The sequence below is a fragment of the Zootoca vivipara genome, chromosome 2 (genome assembly GCF_963506605.1).
Source record: "Zootoca vivipara chromosome 2, rZooViv1.1, whole genome shotgun sequence".
Taxonomy (NCBI): Eukaryota; Metazoa; Chordata; class Lepidosauria; order Squamata; family Lacertidae; genus Zootoca; species Zootoca vivipara.
Window position 1 is genome coordinate 45,671,219 of NC_083277.1, and position 21,626 is coordinate 45,692,844.

The following is a 21,626-nucleotide window of genomic DNA, read 5'->3' on the forward strand; positions in this document are numbered from 1 at the left end:
ACTTGCAGTGACTTCAATATGGGCAGAATCACTGCTTGAGGCAAAACTGGAAGTGCCGCCAGGCCCGGCTCTAGGTGCAGTCCCGGTGGTGTGGGGAGCCAGGGCACCGGGCCGGCAGGGGGGGCGCTGCGTGATGAAGCCGTGTTGCGTGCTGTGAGGGCGAGGACACCGGAGCGATCTCCACGCCTCAGCACCAGGGCGCCCGACCTGCTAGAGACGGCCCTGAGTGCCGCCCTGCTGGCAGAAAAGCACCACCGCCATCAACCCTGATTTCAGGCAAGGTCACCAATTTTGGGAGAGATATTGCCCAAAATAGATGTGATCCTGCCTGAAATTGGCACTGATGGTGATGGTGCTTGTCCGCTGCTGCTGCTGGTGCTGGTGGTGGTTGTGGTGGTGGAGGTGGTGGGGCCTCACCCTGCTTAATGCCTGGGCTGGCTCGGGTCAGGAAATTCTCCCTTCACTTCAAGTTACAAGAGTCTCTCTGCATAGCATGGCACTCTGCTGAACTGAACAAGAAAGCCTGTTCAAAATAGGAGCTCCATGTATGCTGTATGTATAGTATACATATTTACATATACACTATAGCTGGTATATATTATGCATATATACTAAATGTGTCGTATATATATATACTTTATACATGCATATTTAAAAACTCAATCAGGGCAGCGGTATTTAGAGCCTGTGTGTGGGAGATGTGCAAAACACCTGCCCAAAGAGGTTTCTAGTGCAGGTACATAGAACGAGTGATTATTAATAGGTTGCTGCATGATTAGTAAGTTTCCTTTGCAATAATTTTGAACTGCTCAGATTAACACGCAGTTGCTTTCAAGTCTTCTACCCTATTTGTGCTAAAATCAATCTTGCTTGCTCTCTGCGTAGACCCAAGGCAATGGGCGGAAATCACTATTCACCGTACTTATCATATTAGTAAGGCAAATGTGCCAGCCTGGAACGCTCTTTGCAATTCACGTAATATTATATTTTTTTTCAGATTCCTCAGTTTCCCGTCATTCCTGCAGTTACTCCTCTGGCAGGACTTGATAGCCACCCTCCAAACTTGTCTGATATACCTGCTGCAAATGCGCCCCCTATACCTGCTCCTTCTCAGTATTTTCCTCCAGCTGTGATTTTACCAAGCTTTCCCATGAACCCTGCTCTGCCACTGACATCAAATTCCCCTGCCCTGCCCATGCAAGCGGTCAACCTTCCTCATACTTCTGTGGCTTCCTTGGTCTTGCCCTGCCAAACAATTGTGCCAAATATGTCGGCTGCTCCAGTACCATTACTCGCTGTAGCTCCACCAGGAGTGTCAGCCTTGCCAGCACATCATGCAGTAGCCCAGCTCTCCCAGCAACAGATGTACCAGGCTACCCTCCAGCAGATAATTCAGAATGAAGTTCTTCCCTCTCCCCATCACACCCAGAACATGCAAGCAGTTTCACAGCAGCAGCAGCAGCAGCAGCTGCCTCCACTTCCTCAGTCACTTCAACCAAGCATAATTCATCCTTCAGAACAGACTATGTCTGCATCTGGGGCTGGTAATCAGGTAATCTGTTTGACATTGGACTTTCTTGGTACTAGAAGATAGCAGTATCACTCTTAAGTAAAAGTTCTGTAGCCTGTTCCACTATAAAAGCAAATAGGAGAATTTGCCCCGTGGAAGCAGAACCAGAAAACCAGTCACTTTGGAAAAGGAATTTGTTTAATAATAGTCTTAGGGTGATGAAAAGTAGAATATAGCAAGTGGCTGGCGAATGATAATATCTTATCAACAGTGAATTTTTTTGCTTTTGCAATTAAGAAATAAATAAGTAGGTGATCTATATTATTGCACACAGTGTCATATCAGAATATTTAGTTATATTTAAATCATTTATAATTTTGCTTATATACCACCAAAATTGCTTTAAAAGCAGACTGTTCTTCAACAAAGGGGATTTTTACCAGGGACTAATTTCAGAAGTATTATTTTGAGGATATTTATATATAATAGTAACAAATATTATTCTGCATTGTTGCAACTGCAGAGTTTTAGGGTCACTGAAGTGCAACCTATGACATTAGCAATCAATACTAGCATTTACAGGAGATGAAAATAGGAGTCTCTTAATAAAACAAGTTTATTACAGAATATAGAATTAAAGAATATTAACCACAATTTGAGCAGAAACGAGATTATAATGAGAATGAAGACTGCTTAAGAATGATTAAAATTGGAATTTTATAAGAAGCCATTGCATTTTATCATTATCGTCCACCTTCTTAAAATTCATAACATTTCATCTCAACCTATTGTTCTGTATCTTCAGCTTTACTGTATCTTAAGTTTCTGTCTTCAGCCATATATTTGGTACACATAGATTGTTTGTGAAGAACTTAAGTTCATGTGATTCCCACCTACCCTCCACTGAACCAATGGTATTACTCCCATTGGATTCCGTAATAGTTGCACCAGGCCTTGTAGCTCTCTAAGCATTGCCTGTCACATACTGATAAACGTCTATCTGTTTTGACTTAGATTCCTGATTCATTATTTGTTCTCAAAGGAGACTTGTGGTACATGATGAGGAGCCTTGACCAGAAGATGGTTAAAAACACACGTTGGCCTTTTATGTCTTGCCATGGGAATGTGAAAAAAATGGAATCCCAGATTGCCTCTATTTCACTTGCACGGATCACTAAGTTAGTTACTGTCTTCAGATTTAGAAATCTTGGAACTCCCTTGGCTGTAATTTAACTGTAATGAGTTGTAGCCAATAACTCGTCATACTCAGAGTAGAGCCACAAACAGGAGAAGTCCATTGACTGGCCTACTCCAAGCAGGACTAGCATTGCCTAGAACCCAGTCTTTTTAAGTGGATCAAAAATATAGACTTGCCTCATCTTTCTCCAGAGCATGGAGATTGTGAAAGAACTGCTCTACTGGACTGTTGTGTCCACATATTCCTTTCAATGTAGCATTGTTCATTTTCACCCAAAATGAAACAATTATGTAAACTTGACAACATCCCTTTATATTAAATTTAAACTACTTTAAAACTATGTGCAGTGAATGCTAGAAAGGCAGGCTATATATTTTGTTCTGTCTTGGCGTCACAACACACACTGCATATACAATGCACACGAACATCAATTATAAGGCACATTAATAGTACTAAAAGTGACTTTCTCTGTCTTCTGTGCTTTCCTTTGCTGCTGCTGCCTCTTCTATTTGTCTGTCTTCTGTATCCCATCCCTGCTTCAGCTTCCTGCTCAGGTAAAGCTTGATTCAGTCATTTGAAACTTGCACAGTTTTAGCTTCTTGTACCAAGGAGAAATATATGCATAATGATGTGCACAAACTCAGTGCTGTTATGGAGAACTTCCCTTTTGTTACTGCATTGCAAGGGATTGGACTAGATGACCCTGGGGGGTCCCTTCCAACTCTACAATTCTATGATTCTGTAAATCATAGGTCATTTGTACACAAAGAAAGGGCTTGCGGCCCAATCTTAAACACTCATTTCAGTTAGTCTCTTTAGCGCAAACACTTTGAGGCATTTGCTTCTTTAACTATGTGGGATTCAGTAATATAAGGCCTGAGCACATGATTTTCATGACAAAATGACTGGAATTGGTGCAGAAGACCTGTTGCATAGCACAAGCATTAGTAGAGCTCATCCTTTAGATTTAGAACTTGGAAGAATCCATTTTACCTGAAGCTGCTCTAGAGACCATCACATACTCCACACAGGAGATTTATGGAATAAGTGGCATTATGTTTCTGTTTTCTGCCCTAAACATTCAAAGTGGTTTTCAAATGCAATAACCAAATTAATATGTGCAAGGAAACATAAGTCTGGTTTTCCCGCCACCCTGTGCTAAACCATGGTTTAGTGCAAACGAGGAAATGTGTGGGCTCCTGGAGCAGAGATTGTGTCCAATTCTCTCCAGCAATTTTGTTGCTGCGCTTTGCTACATAACTTCTCTCTGGAAGCCTGCAGTTTGCTCACTCATTCTGAGGCGTGATTTGGCTTAGTGTTACGTGCAAACAAAGGTATAGTGTGAGCAATGTTGTAAAGATGTGACATTATGCTTACTTTGTTGATTGTGTGTGGGGGGGGGACCCTAGTTTTATATTTAAAAAATCTACATCCAGCTTTTAGACATTATGACTTGATCCAGTTCCTAATTCTTGAACTGAGCCCCATTTCACAGAAATAACAATGTTGTGGTTGTCTGAAATGCAACCACTCTCACCTTGTACATACAGCTACACTGATGTGAGCTCTCTCACCGTGGGATAAGTTGGTAATCTTGATCATCCTGACAAGTTGTAAGGAAGGTGTCAATAGATCTGAGGTTTAGCTATGTGGTGAAATAGAAATGTGTATGGACTCTTAGAAGCTGCTTCATAAAATAAAGCATTCATGTGCAGCAACATGCCATGCAGATCTGGTGATTTAACTCACAACTTGCGTTAGTTATCTGCAGTGGTGTGTTGAAAATTTTCAGATGAGAGTGGTGAGTTGTTGCATATGAAAAGTCACTGTTTGTCTGAATGAGCCTTCCTTCCTTCCTTCCTTCCTTCCTTCCTTCCTTCCTTCCTTCCTTCCTTCCTTCCTTCCTTCCTTCCTTCCTTCCTTTGTTTTTCAAAACAAAAAGCACTCAAGTATGGTTTCATCACACTACATTGCAATGATTTGTATTAAAAAGGTTTTTTTTATTTAAAAAAACTATGAGTTTAGCTATGTGAATTATTAATATCCTAAATGGAATTGATGTTACTAACAGGTGTGTGCTATGTTGCAACAGATTATTGGACACCCTCAGTATACTGTGGATATTGGGACCCAGATGCCTGCGTTGCCAGTGCAGCCTTCTGCAGTTATTTCACCACCATTGCAGTTGCAGCCTGAAGCATTGCATCCCTGCATTGGTCCAGAAGGTCTTCCACAAGGCACCATTGCTCCATCAAATGTTGCAATGCCTATAGATCATGGGCTGCCTCTCCAGTCTACTGGTTATCTGCCGCCTCAGCCAGATAATCACCAGCCTCTGGGCCAGCAGGTCCATACTTCATGCCCAGCTATGCCACTGGCTACAGAATCTTCTCAAGAGGTAGTACTTTTTTTTGCTAATGAATCCTTAGTGCTGTTAACTATCAGATAATTCATTGGTCTAGTTGAATGAGCTGTTTTCTCAATTGCCTGGGTAGAGTCTCCTAAAATCAATTCACCTGTGAATTTTTTATGATCCTCCTCTCAATGACATTTATAAATTCTTTGAAATAATTCAAAATCTTCATTCTTCATATTTATATTCATTCCACAGCTTTCTGAGTACAATACCTTCCTTTCCATCAACTCATGCTTCTTTATTCAGTTTCCCACCACAATAGCATAGTGATAATAATATAAAGTGACCTGCATTTTAAAGATGAGTCTTTTGTTAGAATTTGGCTGAAACTTGCCGCTGCGGAAATTACCAGCTGATTCATCTGATATCAGTGCTCGCACATGATGCTGCTCCATAGGGGGAACAGCTTCAAAGGCATTATGATTAGTAATTTCCTCAAAGTGAGGGTGTCCTCAAAGATTGTTTGCTATGCAAAGTTGGCCGTTGAAATCAATGGGGATTACAAGTGCTAGGCTGTGGCTGGATTTGCACACAAATATTAATTTTGCAGCATGCCTCTGGTGAAATAACTGTTTCTTCTTTCCATTTTAGGAGCATGGAATAATGGAAAAGCAGCAGTCACTATCACAGAGCTGTGAAAGGTATTCTCACCATTTGCCTAGTACAGTGGCATACCAATAGTTAACTGTTATCATGTCTACACAAATTCCTGCAGAGGTGAAGAGGATTTGACATGTTTTCTAGGGCAGAGGTGGAGAACCTCCGGCTTGCGGGCCAATCTTTGTCCACTCAGGAGTCCAGTTTGGCCCACAAGGCCATTTCCCCAAGCCTGTCAATCATCGTACATCGCTTGTGGTGTCAACTGATAGGTGGGAGGATGAGAGTTCAGTTCTGCATTGGGTGTGGGTCAGGGGCGTACCCAGGATCAAAATTAGGGGGGCAAGGGGCGGGGCCAAGGCATGGGAGGGGCCACAGTGGGAATGTGGGCGAGGCTAAGCTCCGGAGGCACGCAAGCCTGTGGCTGCCTCCTCCGCACCTCCCAGCTGTTCCGAGGAGGCGGCCCCAGACTCCCGCTCTCCGTGCGAAGCTCCGGAGGCGCGCGGGGAGCGTAAGGCTGGGGCCGCCATGCTGCGCCCCTCAGCCTTTTGCTTCTGGGGGGGCAACTGCCCCCCTGCCTATGCCCATGGTGTGGGTGCCTGTTCCCAGAAGGTGCACGCAGCCAAACTAAGCAGGAATTAACCTCTACTCAACAGCTGGGGTTAAATCCTGCTGGGAACAGGCACATGCAGCCAAAGCGAATATTTAAAATGCAGGCTTCTTTCTCTCCCCCCCCCCCCATGCCTGGTTAGAGAAAGAAGCATTTTGCTGGCCCTATGCTTAGCTGTTCCCAAACGGCAGGGGCTAGCAAGGAACCTAGGGCTGGAAAAGCACTTATTTCCACCCTCTCTCTGGGGCTGGGGGAGAAAGAAGCCTGCAGTTTACCTGCTTGGTTTGTGCAGTCTTGTAACAGCAGGGAAGCTAGGCACATGAAGCCAAAGAACCCCTGCAAAACACCAAGCATGGGGCTAGTTTCCAAGACTGTGCTGATGTGCAGGAACATTTACTAATAATGGAGAAATTGTATTTTGGACAACTTGTCTTCCGCTATTGATCATCTCATCAGAACACCATTTTAAAAACACTGTTCCAGACACCCCAAAAATCTTCAGTTTTGTTGTTGTTGTTAGTCATTATGTTTCCCAATGTACACTGTGAGAAGAGGATGAGGATATTTTTTAATTAAAAATGTAAATGCATTTAAACAGCTGAAGGAAATAGTTGTGCATCTGATGTCTGTTTCCTAATTTGATATGAGGGACTGTTTGATTTGAGCAAATTGTGTACAATCAAAGCCTGGATAAAAAAAGGAAGCACAGAATCTGAAATTTTATTCATAAATATCCTCTTCTACCAATGCATAGCTTGGGACCCTCCAAATCAAATGTAGTTTGCCAGGAGGTCACCAAGTGAGTTCTGCTTCTCAGTAGGTTCTGGACAAATAAAAAGAAATACTAAATTTAGACACATTGATGGATAGATCTGTCAGTGAACATGGCAGTTAAAATTCATAGTAAAAATCTTGCTGGCAGCATTAGAGAAGGAATACCTAATGAGGTGGACCTTTGATCTCTTGCAAAAAGGCATGTTCTAAAGAGTTTGTGCTGATTTTGAGGGGGAGCTTTTAAAAGAATGCTGCATGTTCATACTATTTGTCTCCTTTTCTTCATTCTACTCCTTATTGCAAAGTTACATGAGTCCTGATGTGGCTTCTGGTAAAGAGATGAGTGACAGTTTTGAAGGAACAAGTGGAAGTAGTAAACAAGAAGGAAAATCTTCCAAAAAGCATAAGAAATCAACACGTACTCGTTCACGCCAGGAAAAATCCAACAGGCCCAAATTGACAATTTTAAATGTAAGTCAGCTACATTTGCTTAAGACTTAAGACTTGCTTAAGATATTTATATTGCTGTTCTACTCACACATTTGATGGGTAAAAGATACTATTCCTGGCAACCCTGAAATTTCTGATTAGGAGAATTACTTTGATGACAGAATTTTTATGAATGAGATGTTTTTGCCACCCTGGGCTCCTTTGGGAGTGTTAGAAATAATTATCGCTTCTTTTTTAAAATTCCATATATATTTTTTTATTGATTTTTACATATATTTTCAAACGTAACACAACATCTCTTCTTATCTTATACAACATTTTGGCTATAAGCCAAGGACTTCCATCAACAACGCCTAATGATTTTCACTCTTCCGCACTTGTTTTGGTTTTTTAATTAACTTCTTCCCATTCTCTATTATTTGATTTAAAATTTCCATCTTTCCCTTTTCTCTTGTTTTATTCCTGATACTGTTTTGTTGTATAAAGAATCCTCACATCACTGCTTTCCTTGCGTCCCATACCACATTCATTTTTGTTTCTTTATTACAATTGTTCACAAAGTACCATGTTAAGACCTTATGTGCCTTCTCATTTATTGTCTGATAGTCTAATAAATTTTCATTTAATCTCCATCAGAAGGTGTTTCCCTCTATTCCTTTTATTTCACATTTAATTGCATTATGATCCGAAAGTATCTTTGGCTGAATTTCAATTTTTGTAACTCTAGGTATTAATTCACTGGATATCCACACATAGTCTATTCTTGCAGCTGACTGATTCGGTTCTGAAAAATGAGTAAATTGTTTTTCTAATGGGTGTCTCAGTCTCCAAACATCTACCAAGTTACAACTTTCTACTAAAGAGAAGAAAGTTTTGGGTAGTTTCCCTTCTTTCAATCTTATTTTTCTTCTTGATCTGTCCATTTCCAACGAGACTACCCCATTCATATCCCCCATTATTTAATTTTTTTGATCCACATATTCAAACAATTTTTCTTCCAAATATTTATAAAATTCAGTTTTGCTACCATTTGGTGTGTAAATCCTGACAATTAACAGTTTTTCGCCTTGCCACGTGACTTGTACTGCTATGACCCTCCCTTCTTCATCTTTGAAGATTTACCGAGCTTCGAATTTGATTTTTATGTACAAAACTACCCCCTCTTTTTACTCTTGTATGATGATATAAATTCATTCCCTAATTTTTTATTAACTAAAACTCTTCTGTGTTTTCTAGCTACACGAGTCTCTTGTAAACAAATAATATCTAAATTCTTTTTCAAGAAAAAAATGTTCAATTTTATTCCTTTTAGCTTTGTTATTTACACCGTTATCATTCCAAGTCCACAAGTTTAATGCCATCTTAGTTTCTGTTAAAAATGAAAGTGAGAAAAGTCTTTAAACCTCTCCTCCTCCTCCTCCTCCTCCTCCTCCTCCGTTATTATCTTTATTATCTTTTAATTATTGATTCTTTTTATAGGTATGCAACACAGGGGATAAGATGGTGGAATGCCAGCTAGAAACACACAATCACAAAATGGTTACATTTAAGTTTGATTTAGATGGTGATGCACCAGAAGAAATTGCTACTTACATGGTAAGATCTTTCTTTAGATTCATTAGCTGAATCGATGTCACAGCCTTCTTAGTGCAGTCAAAGAAAAGTATTTCTGATCATTCAGAAGGGAGCTATTGAGACACAGCCTGATTTCTGTTTAGCATCCTATTTCTGGATGTGTGTTTGGTGCCCAGTGTGGTACTGATGGACACCCTGGCACCCATGGAAACCACATGCCAAGGCTCCCTACCCCTCCTATTTTTAATTATTTTTAACTTCTTTTTTAAACCTTCTGAGTTGGCTGGGATCATGTCAAAGCAAAGGGCTGGCCTCTTCAAATTGACTCTGGGACCCAAATGGACCCAGAGGAATTCTTAGTGAAGTGAAGATGGCTGATGGCAGCAGAGCAGATGCTTTGCTCTGCAGTGTGCTCATCCACCCAGAAGAAGAATAAAAGAAAAAGGGGTCTCAGTGTTGACGCCTGGTGAGCAGGGAGGGGAAGCTAGACTTAGACTATACACACAGACTAATAGTAAGAGGGATGTTATCTTACCTCCCTATGAGGGACCCACTTTTGCACTCTTCTCTTTACTATTTGGGAAGTCAGGTACTACTCTGGCCTTCATACATGCTAGTGACAATTTATTGCTGTTGCATATGTGCAACAGATGTTTCAGGTGCTCATGAATACTGCTGCTCATTTGGCTCAGAGATATTCAATATGTTATCCTTAATTGCTCTGGCACAAGCAGGGCAAGTTGAAAGTTCCCAGTGACCCATCAACTAGTCCTTGAAGCTTGTGCATATTTTGAAATGCCTCTCATGCGGTAATGCATTCATTTACTGCTTAATCAAGATAGGTCAGTTACATAAGAGCAATGAATAATTTCTGTAGCTTTGCTCAGCTCTGTTGGCCAGGGAAAAGATCCGTTCATTTCAAATGTAAAGCATAAACTACGGTTCATACACACCCAGCTCCATATATGTGGAACTTCTTTACACTGCATGCTATTTTTAAAAGGTTTAAATTGGCCATACAGTTACTTGTTGTTATGACGTTACTACAAAGCAAACCCTAGAGAGAATGCAGTTTTTAAAAATAAATATATATATCTGTGTATCCCTATAGGTAGAAAACGAATTTATATTGCCTACTGAGAAAGAGATATTTATAGAGCAACTGAAAGAAATCATTGACAAAGCCGAAGATATGCTTAGTGAAGATACAGAAGGGGAACGAAGTTCTGATCAGGGTGCAAGCCCTCAGCAAGACACTTGCAGGCTGGAAAGCAATGAGGTATTGCTAATAAAAAAAACAAACCACCAAAGGTAGATGAAAGTCTACTCTAATTGTCTTCAACAGCTTCCACTAAAAGAACTGTTTAATAGTATAACATTTTTTGCTTATTTCATTAAGCAGAACTTTCAACCACAGATAAATGCCTGCAGACTACTAATGGTCTTTTTCATTTTAAATAGGTGAATCGGCAATCCCAGGCAAGAATGCCAGTGTACCAACAGAATGGTAAAAGTGTTTCCATGATTATATAAGTGTCAACCCCCCCCCAAGAAACCCCTGTAAAGCAATTAATCTATATTGGATATCACTGACAATTATCTATTTTTAGAGTTTATCAGCCCAGCCACTAAACATTCTACAGAGCAAGCCCCAAGTGTCATGGGGAAACAGTCTTCCAACTGCTATTAGTCTTGCTAGGTGGCACCGTCACATTAAAGGGAAATGAGCACTGACTGATTGTTCTCCCTCTTGCAAGTAATGTTTCTTCCTGACTCTTACTTACGTTGGCAAATCAGTTATGAATATCATAGTAGGGCTGTGCTGGTGACACTTTCATCCTTTAGGATACCTTTCCACCTCAAAAGAGGTTGCATATATGCACTTGTTGTTGTTTAGTCGTTTAGTTGTGTCCGACTCTTCGTGACCCCATGGACCATAGCACCCCATATATGCACTACTGCAGACATAAAAGACAAGTGTAAGCCTATTAATTGTAGCTTTCTGGTAGTCTGCAGGTTTTGACAGAAGATAAAATCTAAAACATAACTTGGATATGTACACATAGCCTAAGCCTCAAAATCATGCTATTCTAAATTTTATTCAGAGTAGGCCTGTTGAAATTAATGAACCCAATTTTGTCATGTTCTGAATGCAACACTGTGTTTCTGTGCACAATTGCCTGCACACGGTGAGATTTATTTCTGAGTAGGGATGGCAGGGAAATTCAATTCTGTTTGCATTTAAAAGTGAACCTACCTTGCTGAGACTTTCTGAAAAAATATATGAACCGAAACACTGTCATCCATCAAAATTCAGACTTTTCCCAATTTTGCAATGCAGTTCTCCAGCCCAATAATGTTTACAAAAAATGCATATACTACAATGAAATGTGCATAAAAATGCAATATATCAGGGGAAATTGCTTTGCAGGAATGTGTATATTCCGCAGAACTGTGTACAAAAAGGTGTATATTAGGAGAAACTTACTAATGAATTTTCATGATGACTTTTTTAAAGAAAAAAATCAAACTCCTATGGAAATGTGGAGAACTGAATTTAAGAAGGATAAGAAATTGGGAGAAACTGATATTGGCATGTTTGCTCATCCCTGTTCTTGAAGAAACATGTCTAGGATTAGGCTGCAAGCATGGCAGTAGCCATTGCTTTAGAATTCATTATTTCCATCAACCTTGTGGAAGCATCATCTCTAAGTGTGGTAGTCTTGCATTATTGTTTTTTGAATTTCTTCTTGAAATTAAAGACAGTATTTCTTTTGCATTATGTGCTGATTTCATTTGAGCAATATCAGCCTCTTGCCCGTGTTTGATATAAAAATAGTGACCATTCCAACCCTCCTTTTGTGATTAGTTCTGCATACAGGAAAGCGGTGGTTTATCATTTGTCCTGTTGTGGAAAATCCAGCTGCTGAAGCACCAGAATTCACTTCACCAGCTCCTCAAAGTGCAAAACAGGCCGATGCTCCAGGTACTTGAGAACTTTAAAGATTTAAGAACAAATCATAGAATTCCTATATGTTCCTATCCTTCCAGGCACTTACACAAAAATCATAGCATAAGATAGAAAACTCACTACCTTTTAAGAACTCATTTACTATTTTTCAAAAAGGAAACAAATGGGAAAGTGAAAAGTTATCACAGGAAAGCATTTAAAACTAACTACATGGCCAATGAAAATATATTTTGATTTATTCAAGATAATATCTTCAGGATTTTCATTTCTTTTGTCACCAGGATTTGATGGGCCACAATCAATAATTCAGAGGCAGTTGCATGGAGAAGCCATCCACAAATGTGTGGGTCCCATAGCTTTAAAGCAGCAATTAGCTTTCCCCGGAAAAGGCATTTATTTCAATCATTCATTACTCAAGAGAATTGGAATAGCCAAGGGCAAGCGGAACAAGTTAGAGGCAAATTAGTGTCAAAACCTTGCTACAAAAGAGTACGCATTTATGAACATTGAACTTGATCCTTTTTGTTTTACATGCGTAGATGTAATTGAAGTTCCTGTCACATAAATGAGTTTTAAAGACTCTGTAATGCATGCACCACCTTGTTATTAATCTCAATTTTCCAGTTGGTTGAAATGGGGCAGTGCATCATTACTACTAATAGCCAATAAAGGGCAATACATCTTGAAGTAGAAAAATTGCTATACAGTATATAGCTGTTATAGTAAGTGAGAGTAGCCTGTCTTTATGATCATGTTTTCGCTGTAGATGTAAAACAAAATGTACACAATATTCTTGTTTACATACAGAAAATCATCCATTTTAAAACTGCTTTAAGACACGGAGAGCACTTCAGCTGTTGAAAGCGTTTTATCATTCTGCTGTTATATTTCTGGTCATATATTTGAGGTTCCATTTGAGGCTACCAATAGAAGTGCCATTCTCTGAGCTCAGCGTTTCCTTTTCTGTTATTTACAGATGTAGAACAGTCGGACGATCAGCAGCAGAGCTCTACAGCAACAGACAAACCCACAGACACAGCCCTTCAGCAGCTTTCAGGTCAAAGGAGCGCCACGGACAGCCCCAGAGCAACTCCTCCTCCTCCTGCTGCTCCTCTGACACAAGTCTCCACTGCAGCACCAACCTCCCTTCCACAGGTCCAGCCAGAAACATCCACTGCAACACCCCCAGTGACAGCTCCATGTGCTCTAGAACAGATTGCTGACAGCACAGGCCAACCAGAGTACCCTCCGCAACAACAGCCTGTTGCATCCAGTCAGCCTGGCATACCTGCTGCCCCCAGTGCAACTTCACTCGAAGAACATCCTGAGGCTCAGCTTCCTCTAAATCCCCCGTTGCAGGCACTCCAACGAATAGATGAAAGCCCTTGTGTCCCTGAGACAGAGGCTGAACTGGGCACTGCTGGGCTTCCAGAGCCGATCCAGACTGTTCCTGCACAGGCAGCAGAAGCCTGCCCACTCCCTGCTGTCTCTGATGTGACTATTTTGGAACACCAGCCTCCAACACAAATCCTCAACTTGCCAGACAACAGTCAGCCTAGTCAGATGCCTCATTCTTTTGCAAGCCAGGCACTTCCTGTGTCTGCCATCCCCGATCCTCTGATTCTAGCAGCACCTCAGCTTTCAAGCCCCCCTCACTCATCAGCAGCTACATCCCAGTTACAAGCAACGTCAACCCAGTCCCAGCCCACATCATCCACTGGCCTTGCAGTTAGCGCGCCTCAGCCGCCTTGTGCTGTAGAATCAGACGGTGAAGGACCACCGAGAGTTGATTTTGCTGACAACACAATAAAGAGTCTGGATGAGAAGCTGCGCAACTTGCTCTACCAGGAATATGTCCCGACATCTTCTGCATCTGCTGCAACGCCAGACAGCTTTGTACCTATAGACCAAGGAGATGGTGAATTTAACTTGGCACCTTTGCCTGCGCTTGTGTTGGACCTGAAAGTTCCTGTAGCTGGCATGGATGTTAAGTCAGCTGAGGATCAACCTGCACTCACCACGTCTCCCGTTCCGGCAAGTCAGCCTCTGCTAAGAGTGCTGGAGTTTATGGGCTTTGTAAACCAGAATTCAGAAACGAAGAGACAATGGTAGCCTTTTTCAAACTATTACACTTGTTATGCTGTGTGGTCTGCTTCACAAAGCAAATCCATGGTTCTCAGTTATTGGTGCAAATTTAAAAATATTCTTTCTTTGTGGTATACAATATATGCCTTCCTCAAATATTGCAAACAAGAAGATAACAATAATTCATAGTCATTATCCTTAAGAGACAAAAACCAGACTTGTTATTTAAGAGGGGTGCATTGTGTTTCCAGGCTATTTGAGGTCTAAGTACCAAGAGAGTACAAAGTCCTCTTAATTTTTTTTAAAAAAGTAAATTTTGCTTCCTCCTCCACTCAAAAGTTCTATGCACACAGAGAAAAATCTGGTGCGCATGATCAAAATAAATTCTAATGTATTGTTACCATTGGTCCTTACTTTCTGAACATTGGTGATGCTAAGCCTTATTTTCAACTTAACATTTTTTTTTCCAACTAAGAGATTGTTTATTGGACATGAGAATGAAAATAAGGTACACTGCATTCATAGCCTTATTTCTCTCATTTGGCTGGCTGCTCATTATTTGATGTATAGGATTTTGCCAAAGGTGAGATCAAGGTAGGAATTATGTGCTCTTCCTTCCTCCCAACTCTAATGAAGAGGTCTGCATGTAGATATTGACTCTGCAATATCTTTTGCCCCTTTCTAGTGGGTTCTATTTCCCAAGGAAGATTTCATGTTCTGATAAACACATTTATCAGTACATTTATTAACTTCTTCCTGTAGTGATAGAAGTGAGGAGAGGCATGCACACATCTGATATCTGCTCCTAATCTCGCCCTGGGGCAAAGTAACAGGGACGCGGGTGGCGCTGTGGGTTAAACCACAGAGCCTAGGGCTTGCTGATCAGAAGGTTGGCGGTTCAAATCCCCACAACAGGGTGAGCTCCCATCGTTCAGTACCAGCTCCTGCCAACCTAGCAGTTCGAAAGCACACCAAAGTGCAAGTAGATAAATAGGTATCACTCTGGCGGGAAGGTAAACGGTGTTTCCGTACACTGCTCTGGTTTGCCAGAAGCGGCTTAGTCATGCTGGCCACATGACCCGGAAGCTGTATGCCGACTCCCTCGGCCAGTAAAGCAAGATGAGCACTGCAACCCCAGAGTCGTCCACAACTGGACCTAATGGTCAGGGGTACCTTTACCTTTAACTTTAACAAGTGAACAATTTTTTATTTTTTTTTAAATGAAAGCTACATGGAGCTGAGTTGTCAGAAGAATCCAGTACATGTTGGGACCCTCAACTGCCAAAAGCCTAATAGGGCCCACCCTAATATCAGTTGTTGTGACATTATTTTGGCCAGCACCATGAACACATGTTGAATATTAGCTCTTTGAATTCATTATTACATCCACACTATTGCATATTTAGTTGAACCCCACCCTATGAAACTTTTCTCCAGTGTATGGGTTCATTCAGCTAAGGGTAAAGGCCCTAGTTCCAGGGACTGGAAAGCATGAGAGAAGCGTGCATTAGCCATTTGCTAGTCCCTACACTCTAGTCACAATTCTTTAACCAGGATTGGGAGCACTACCAACTTTGGCTGATAGTGCCCTATTAGTGCAGTCTGCCACCTCCTGGGTGCCATAACCACATGAAATGCCTACCTTCTTTATAAGGTGTTCATCAGGGGTGGGCCAAAGGTGAATTACAAATTCAGTCCTTGGCGTATGGATGATTTTATAATCGTAACTGGATTCCCCGAGAATTTATACACCTAAACACTCCACACATTATATCATGCTTATGACTTGAACACTGGAATTTAACGAATTGGTGTTTGTCAACTTCAGCTCTCTAAGAAAGACTAACATGGAGCCTGGAGAATGGAAGAAAGCAGGTTACTAGTGTGTGATATACCTGTTTTAGGATAAATATGAAATAAACTTGAGAGACGATGCATACATATTTCCATGTAACGCAAACAATCTGCTTTATTTTGAAAGGTTAATTTGTATTTTGGTCCTTTTATTAAAGGTGAGAAAAGCAGAAGTTACTTCTACCAGCACCCAGCCCTCAGAAATAACCCATGGATCAACAAGCAGAGCAGGTAGCACCAATAACTTTAATGTCTATTCTTCCTAATAGATACCCTTCAGACCAACTAACGTCAATGACTGGCAATAATTCTACCGTGTTTCTCATATTATAAGACATGTCTTATATTAATTTTTTCCTCAAAAAAACACGACATGGCTTATTTTCAAGGGATGTCTTATTTTTTAATAAAGTGCACGCGGGCGCTGTTTGCCGGGCTTGTCAAGCCCAGCAAACAGCACCCGCCGATCTTCGGTGACAGGCGGGGGTGGGCGGAGAGCGGAGAACGATCTCCGCTTCCCCCCCACCCCCGCCTGTCACACAGCACAGGTCCGAAGATCGGAGGGCGCTGTTTGCCGGGCTTGTCAAGCCCAGCAAGGAGCGCCCGCTGATCTTCGGTGACAGGCGGGGGTGGGGGGAGAGCGGAACGATCTCCGCTTCCCCCACCCCACCCCCGCCTGTCACACAGCACAGGTCCGAAGATCGGCGGGCGCTGTTTCCCGGGCTTGTCAAGCCCAGCAAGGAGCGCCCGCCAATCTTCGGCTCTGTCCCCCGATGCGCTACGGCTCGGGGAAGCAGGCAGGGAGCTCCTGCTGGGTCCCGCGGCTTCGCCTCTCACTCGGTCGGGGCTTTGCGATAGTGCTTATTTTCGGGGTATGTCTTATTTTTCACCAACCCTTTGAAATCCTGTCATGGCTTATTTTTTGGGGATGCCTTAAAATATGAGAAACACGGTAGGAATCAAATTATGTGCAGTTGGGAATGTTCCTTCAAATATAGCTTCAGCAACTACATCAGAAACTTAAATATTTGCCTTAATTCATATGTAACTACTTACTAGTTATGCATAAGGATATGTTATGATATATCTAAATTTTTAACATATGAAACATAATATGGTACATGTAAACCCAGTTTGGATAATACTTGCCTCTACATGTAATGGGTGAATGAGATCACATTAATTTGACCACATGGCCTGGGCCAATAAGCATTATATTTTGTATGTATATACACCCTATTCAAATTCGGCATAGATCTAGCTGCTATACAAGTCTTGTTCTACACATAGACAGAAGGCACGGGAAAGTATTTCCAAATATACTAAGGAGTGCACTCACCCCCACCCCCAATTTATTTATTTATTTATTGAGAAGAAAGTCATGGCTTTTAATAAAAATTCACATTGGGTGTTTTTGTAGGATACTGAGTGCCTTTTAAGGGGTTTTGTTTTAGTACCACTTAGAATCTGAAAGATATTGACTGATATTTCGCCATGCAGAATCTCAAGCAAATGGAGAAATGTTTTTCTTGCTATTAACTGAAATGCATTCTTGAGCATCCTTTCTGGGAGCAACAGGGTGAATAGAACAGCAGAACTACTGGCACATTAGAAACCTTGCCACTTGCACAGGTCAAGGCAGAAGGTAGAGGGGAACTTAACCCCCCCCTTTTGCTGTACCAGCTCTGTGGCAGCTGGACTCCCTAGGATCCAGCAGATTCTTGGCCAGACCAACTCTGCCCCCAACACTCTCCTGTTGGGTCCCCTGTATCAGCTATTGCTGGTGGGAACACCATCCATGGTAGTGTTGACTCTGCCATGTTTCTGCAACTGTAGCTCAGGCCTCTGCAGAGGCAGAGGTCCTACCCCCTGCCTGCTGATGAAACATCCACTTGCTCCTAATCCCTTCAAGTATCATGGATTGAGGATTGAGATTGTACCTCTATTTTTTCAAATAAACTTATGTTTTAAAAAGAGGCAAGCATTATACAAGTGTTATTAATCCAGGGCAAAAAAAAACCCATCATCATCATCATCAACAACAACAACCTGTCACAATAGCAAAGAAAAGATTTAAGGAAAAAATCATAGACATCTTTATACAGAATCTGATTGAGATTTCCGGTTGCCAAATTACCTGACCTCTGTACATATATACCTCTGACCCTTCTAAGGGATCTTAATGTGGCCGGTGGTGGCATGTGCTGGCTGCATGACCACCTGTGATCTGCATAACTTTCCCAGTATGAACTGGATGCTATAGCATAGGTGCAAAAGGTGGAGGTTTGACCATATATACCTGTTGTGTTCAAAGTCAGTCCACCCTCGTGTTTTGAAATCTAGAATACTGAAACTAATTTGTCATGGACTGGGAGGAGGTAAAATGTGTAGACACAGCCTGATCTGCTGAGGAGCTACCGTGTTTCTCCGGAAATAAGACACCGTCTTATATTTATTTTTCCTCAAAAAAACCCACTATGGCTTATTTTCAGGGGATGTCTTTTTTTTTTTTCCTCCTCCTCCTGCCGCGGCTGGCATTGCTGCTGCGCCTATCACCATGTCTTATTTTCGGGGTATGGCTTATATTTCTTGAATGCTTAAAAATCCTGCTATGGCTTATTTTATGGCTACGTTTTATTTTCGGAGAAACAGGGCACATGTATTCACCTCACCCACTATGGGCCCCTCTCCTTCCTTTAGACCTTGCTTCCATAGGGCTAATGCATGAAAAATCAAGGACAATTATCGCACATATAATATTGGAAATGAGCCTAATATTCAAGCTTACACATGTTGGATGTTTTTGTGTGTAAACTCTAGTGCAAATAAAATACCCACAGATCAGACCCTGGGGCTGATCATGTGCTCACTGTGGGTGGGGCAAGCAGCTGTGATCTCATTCCTTTATCACATATATTCAATTGAGCTGCCCAGGGAGCCCTTTTAAGGGCCAAAATATAGGGTGTAAAATGGTTTTATAAGGAAAAGGCTTTATCAGAGCTGTTAAGCGTATCCATTGTGTGCAGATAAACACCCAATTCTTTCCATTAAAGCCTTCTTAATCTTTTTCATTCAATTATACAGAGAAATGTGGAAATGCCCAGTTCATTACACTGAATTTGTGTCAGAATATTCAAAGGTGGGGGGAGAGAGCTCCTGTGCTTGGGTCCTGCTGGCATATTTCCCACAGTCATCTGGTTGGTCACTTGTGAGAACAGAATGCTGGATCAGATGGGCCAGCATGCTCTTCTTATAGTCTTACATCTTGGCATGGCTTCAAAACTGGCATCTGCCATCATAATTTACATTGTGTTCTATAGACATGAGCTGTAATCTTGCACATTACTATGACCCATTGACACTGGCATTTTAGCCTTGTGCAGCATCTATGCACGATGCCTGTAAGGGTGACTCCCTCCAGGGAGCCAGCCCCCATCATCCTAACGTCCATCTCGCCAAACACAGGGAGCAGCAGTGGGTCTGAAGCAGCCAGGGGGGAAGGGAGAGACTCGGAGGGAGAGAGCGGCCAGCGTGCGGAACGATGGGAAAGCTCAGGGGAGGAGAGATGTAGGCAAGGGCTCCAGGATGCTGGAGAGCCATTCCACCGCCTTGAGCAGGAGGAGGCTGAGAGAGCATCGCTCCTTCCGGCGCAAGAGTTAAGGAGAGCACTGCGATGCAGGTCAAGGGGGAGGCGTTTTGGGGTGCCCCGACTACTTTGCTGGCGTTGGAACAGACGTACGCCATTGCCGGATTCTGGTTCGGACTGAGAGGTCATGTTTTAAGCTATCTCTGCACTGTAAATACTTTGCACAATAAAAGTCTTTAAAGACAAACTGGACTCAAGCGGAGTTACTCTAGGGTAGCCACGACGACCCCTATGACAATACCATTAAAATATTTGTGTGTTGTGTGCGCTTTGTTTTAAAATCTGTCTGCTCATATGTGTGTCCATTTTTGTTTCCAATATATTAAACAGGACAAGCTGCAAACATTACTTCCGCTTCTGTTGGCACACCATCAGGACTCCCTCAGGTATTCTGAACTTACAATTTACTGGTGTATTGTTTTCCTTTCTAGATTGTCATCTCATTCTTACAACACCTGCTTTACATACAGGAAGTCCCAAATTCAATCTCTCCCATATCAAGATAGGGTTGGAAAAGACTCCTGCTGAATACCCTGAGTTGTTGCCAGTCAGTATTCAGAAACTGACAAATGATCTGGCACACCACAAGGCAGCTTTCCATGTTCTGGTGTAGTAATCAAAACTAGGGCTGGTGACATAGGGTTATATCCAGTGCTGCACAAGCCACTCGCCCTTTCTCTGCACCCACAGATCTGAATCAGAGGGTCCCCAATCATTGAGCAGATTTTGAGGGTGTGTGGTAGGCTGGCGGGGGAAGAGGAAAGTGAAGTTCCGTTGCATAAGTGGAAGTCCGTTACACAAGTGTAACAGCAGCATTAGATACAACCCATGTTCTCCAACTAGACCATGTTCTTGTATGTTACTTCAGGTTGCTCAGAAAGATGCTTCTAAGAGGAGTGAAAAGGAAAACACTGCACCGTTACTTGAAGAGAAAAGTAAATCTGAAAAGGATGACTCTGTGGACTCGAGCTGTAGCGAGAAACAAGCTGAAACACACGACAGCACACCAGCAAAAACTATTGGCAGATTTTCAGTGATCAGTACACAGGATGAGTTAACTTTACCACCTGTGCATTCCTTGAGATACTCTGCGCCACCAGATGTTTATCTAGATGATCAACCTTCTAGCCCTGATATGAAGACTTCTTTGCGGCGTGTGCAGACAGCATCCTCTATCGATGTACTTTGTGGTCAGGATTCTAGTGATTCTGGCGATGAATCTCTTCAAAGGAAACCAGCTCCACCATCACCACAGAGCAGTAGTGCAGGAAATGACTACGTGAAAAAGACCTCATCTTTTCTGCAAAAGTCTGGAAAGTCCAGTTCACAAGGCCTTGATTCTCCTAATGGTCATGGATCAAAACTCCCAACCATCAACATAACTTCTTTCCATTCACAATCATCATATGTGAGCAGTGACAATGACTCGGAGTTTGAAGATGCAGACATGAAGAAAGAATTGCAGCACCTGAGGGAAAAGTATGTTTCATTTCCATCAGAATGTCTGGTGTCATTTTGTGCGTTTGTGATATTTTTACAGCATTTAATCCATTTCTATCTCTTTCCTGCGCGTTTATTACAAGTTGGAGTCGCTTGATATTCCAACTAAATCAACTTCCTTCCTTTGGCCTAGTTCTCCTGAGCTGGCAGTCAAGTATCTGGATGGCATAACGTAAGGTTAAAGGTGAAGGACTGAAGTTGAAGGGTGGCTTCAAAGGAGGGTTAGACAAATACATGGAGGCTGTCAGTGGCTGCTAACACTGATACCTACCGTGTTTCTCCAAAAATAAGACACCGTCTTATATTTATTTTTCCTAAAAAAAACAACAACACACGGTGGCTTATTTTCAGGGGATGTCTTATATTTTTTTTATTAAGTTACAGTTTAACCTACAAGGTACAGTTTAACCTACAAGGTTAAACTGCCTATCACTATGGCT

At 41.9% G+C, this 21,626-nt stretch overlaps 1 protein-coding gene across 10 annotated transcripts in view; it reads left to right on the top strand.

The window, feature by feature from the left end:
- The window catches only part of WNK2 (WNK lysine deficient protein kinase 2), a 113,312-nt gene that overhangs the window by 58,972 nt on the left and 32,714 nt on the right, over window positions 1–21,626 (top strand). For 9 of the 10 annotated variants that reach the window (XR_009557105.1, XM_035106304.2, XM_060271446.1 and 6 more), the window contains exons 12-23: window positions 998–1,552; window positions 4,801–5,106; window positions 5,716–5,765; window positions 7,411–7,576; window positions 9,035–9,151; window positions 10,242–10,409; window positions 10,592–10,637; window positions 12,000–12,116; window positions 13,078–14,135; window positions 16,199–16,271; window positions 20,017–20,072; window positions 20,555–21,165. Coding sequence is in view for 9 of the 10 variants with exons in the window: in XM_035106304.2 (XP_034962195.2) it covers window positions 998–1,552; window positions 4,801–5,106; window positions 5,716–5,765; window positions 7,411–7,576; window positions 9,035–9,151; window positions 10,242–10,409; window positions 10,592–10,637; window positions 12,000–12,116; window positions 13,078–14,135; window positions 16,199–16,271; window positions 20,017–20,072; window positions 20,555–21,165 (3,323 nt within the window). In the remaining variant the exon portion in view is untranslated. The remainder of the gene's footprint in view (window positions 1–997; window positions 1,553–4,800; window positions 5,107–5,715; window positions 5,766–7,410; window positions 7,577–9,034; window positions 9,152–10,241; window positions 10,410–10,591; window positions 10,638–11,999; window positions 12,117–13,077; window positions 14,136–16,198; window positions 16,272–20,016; window positions 20,073–20,554; window positions 21,166–21,626) is intronic. The other variant, XM_060271452.1, reaches the window with a different exon arrangement.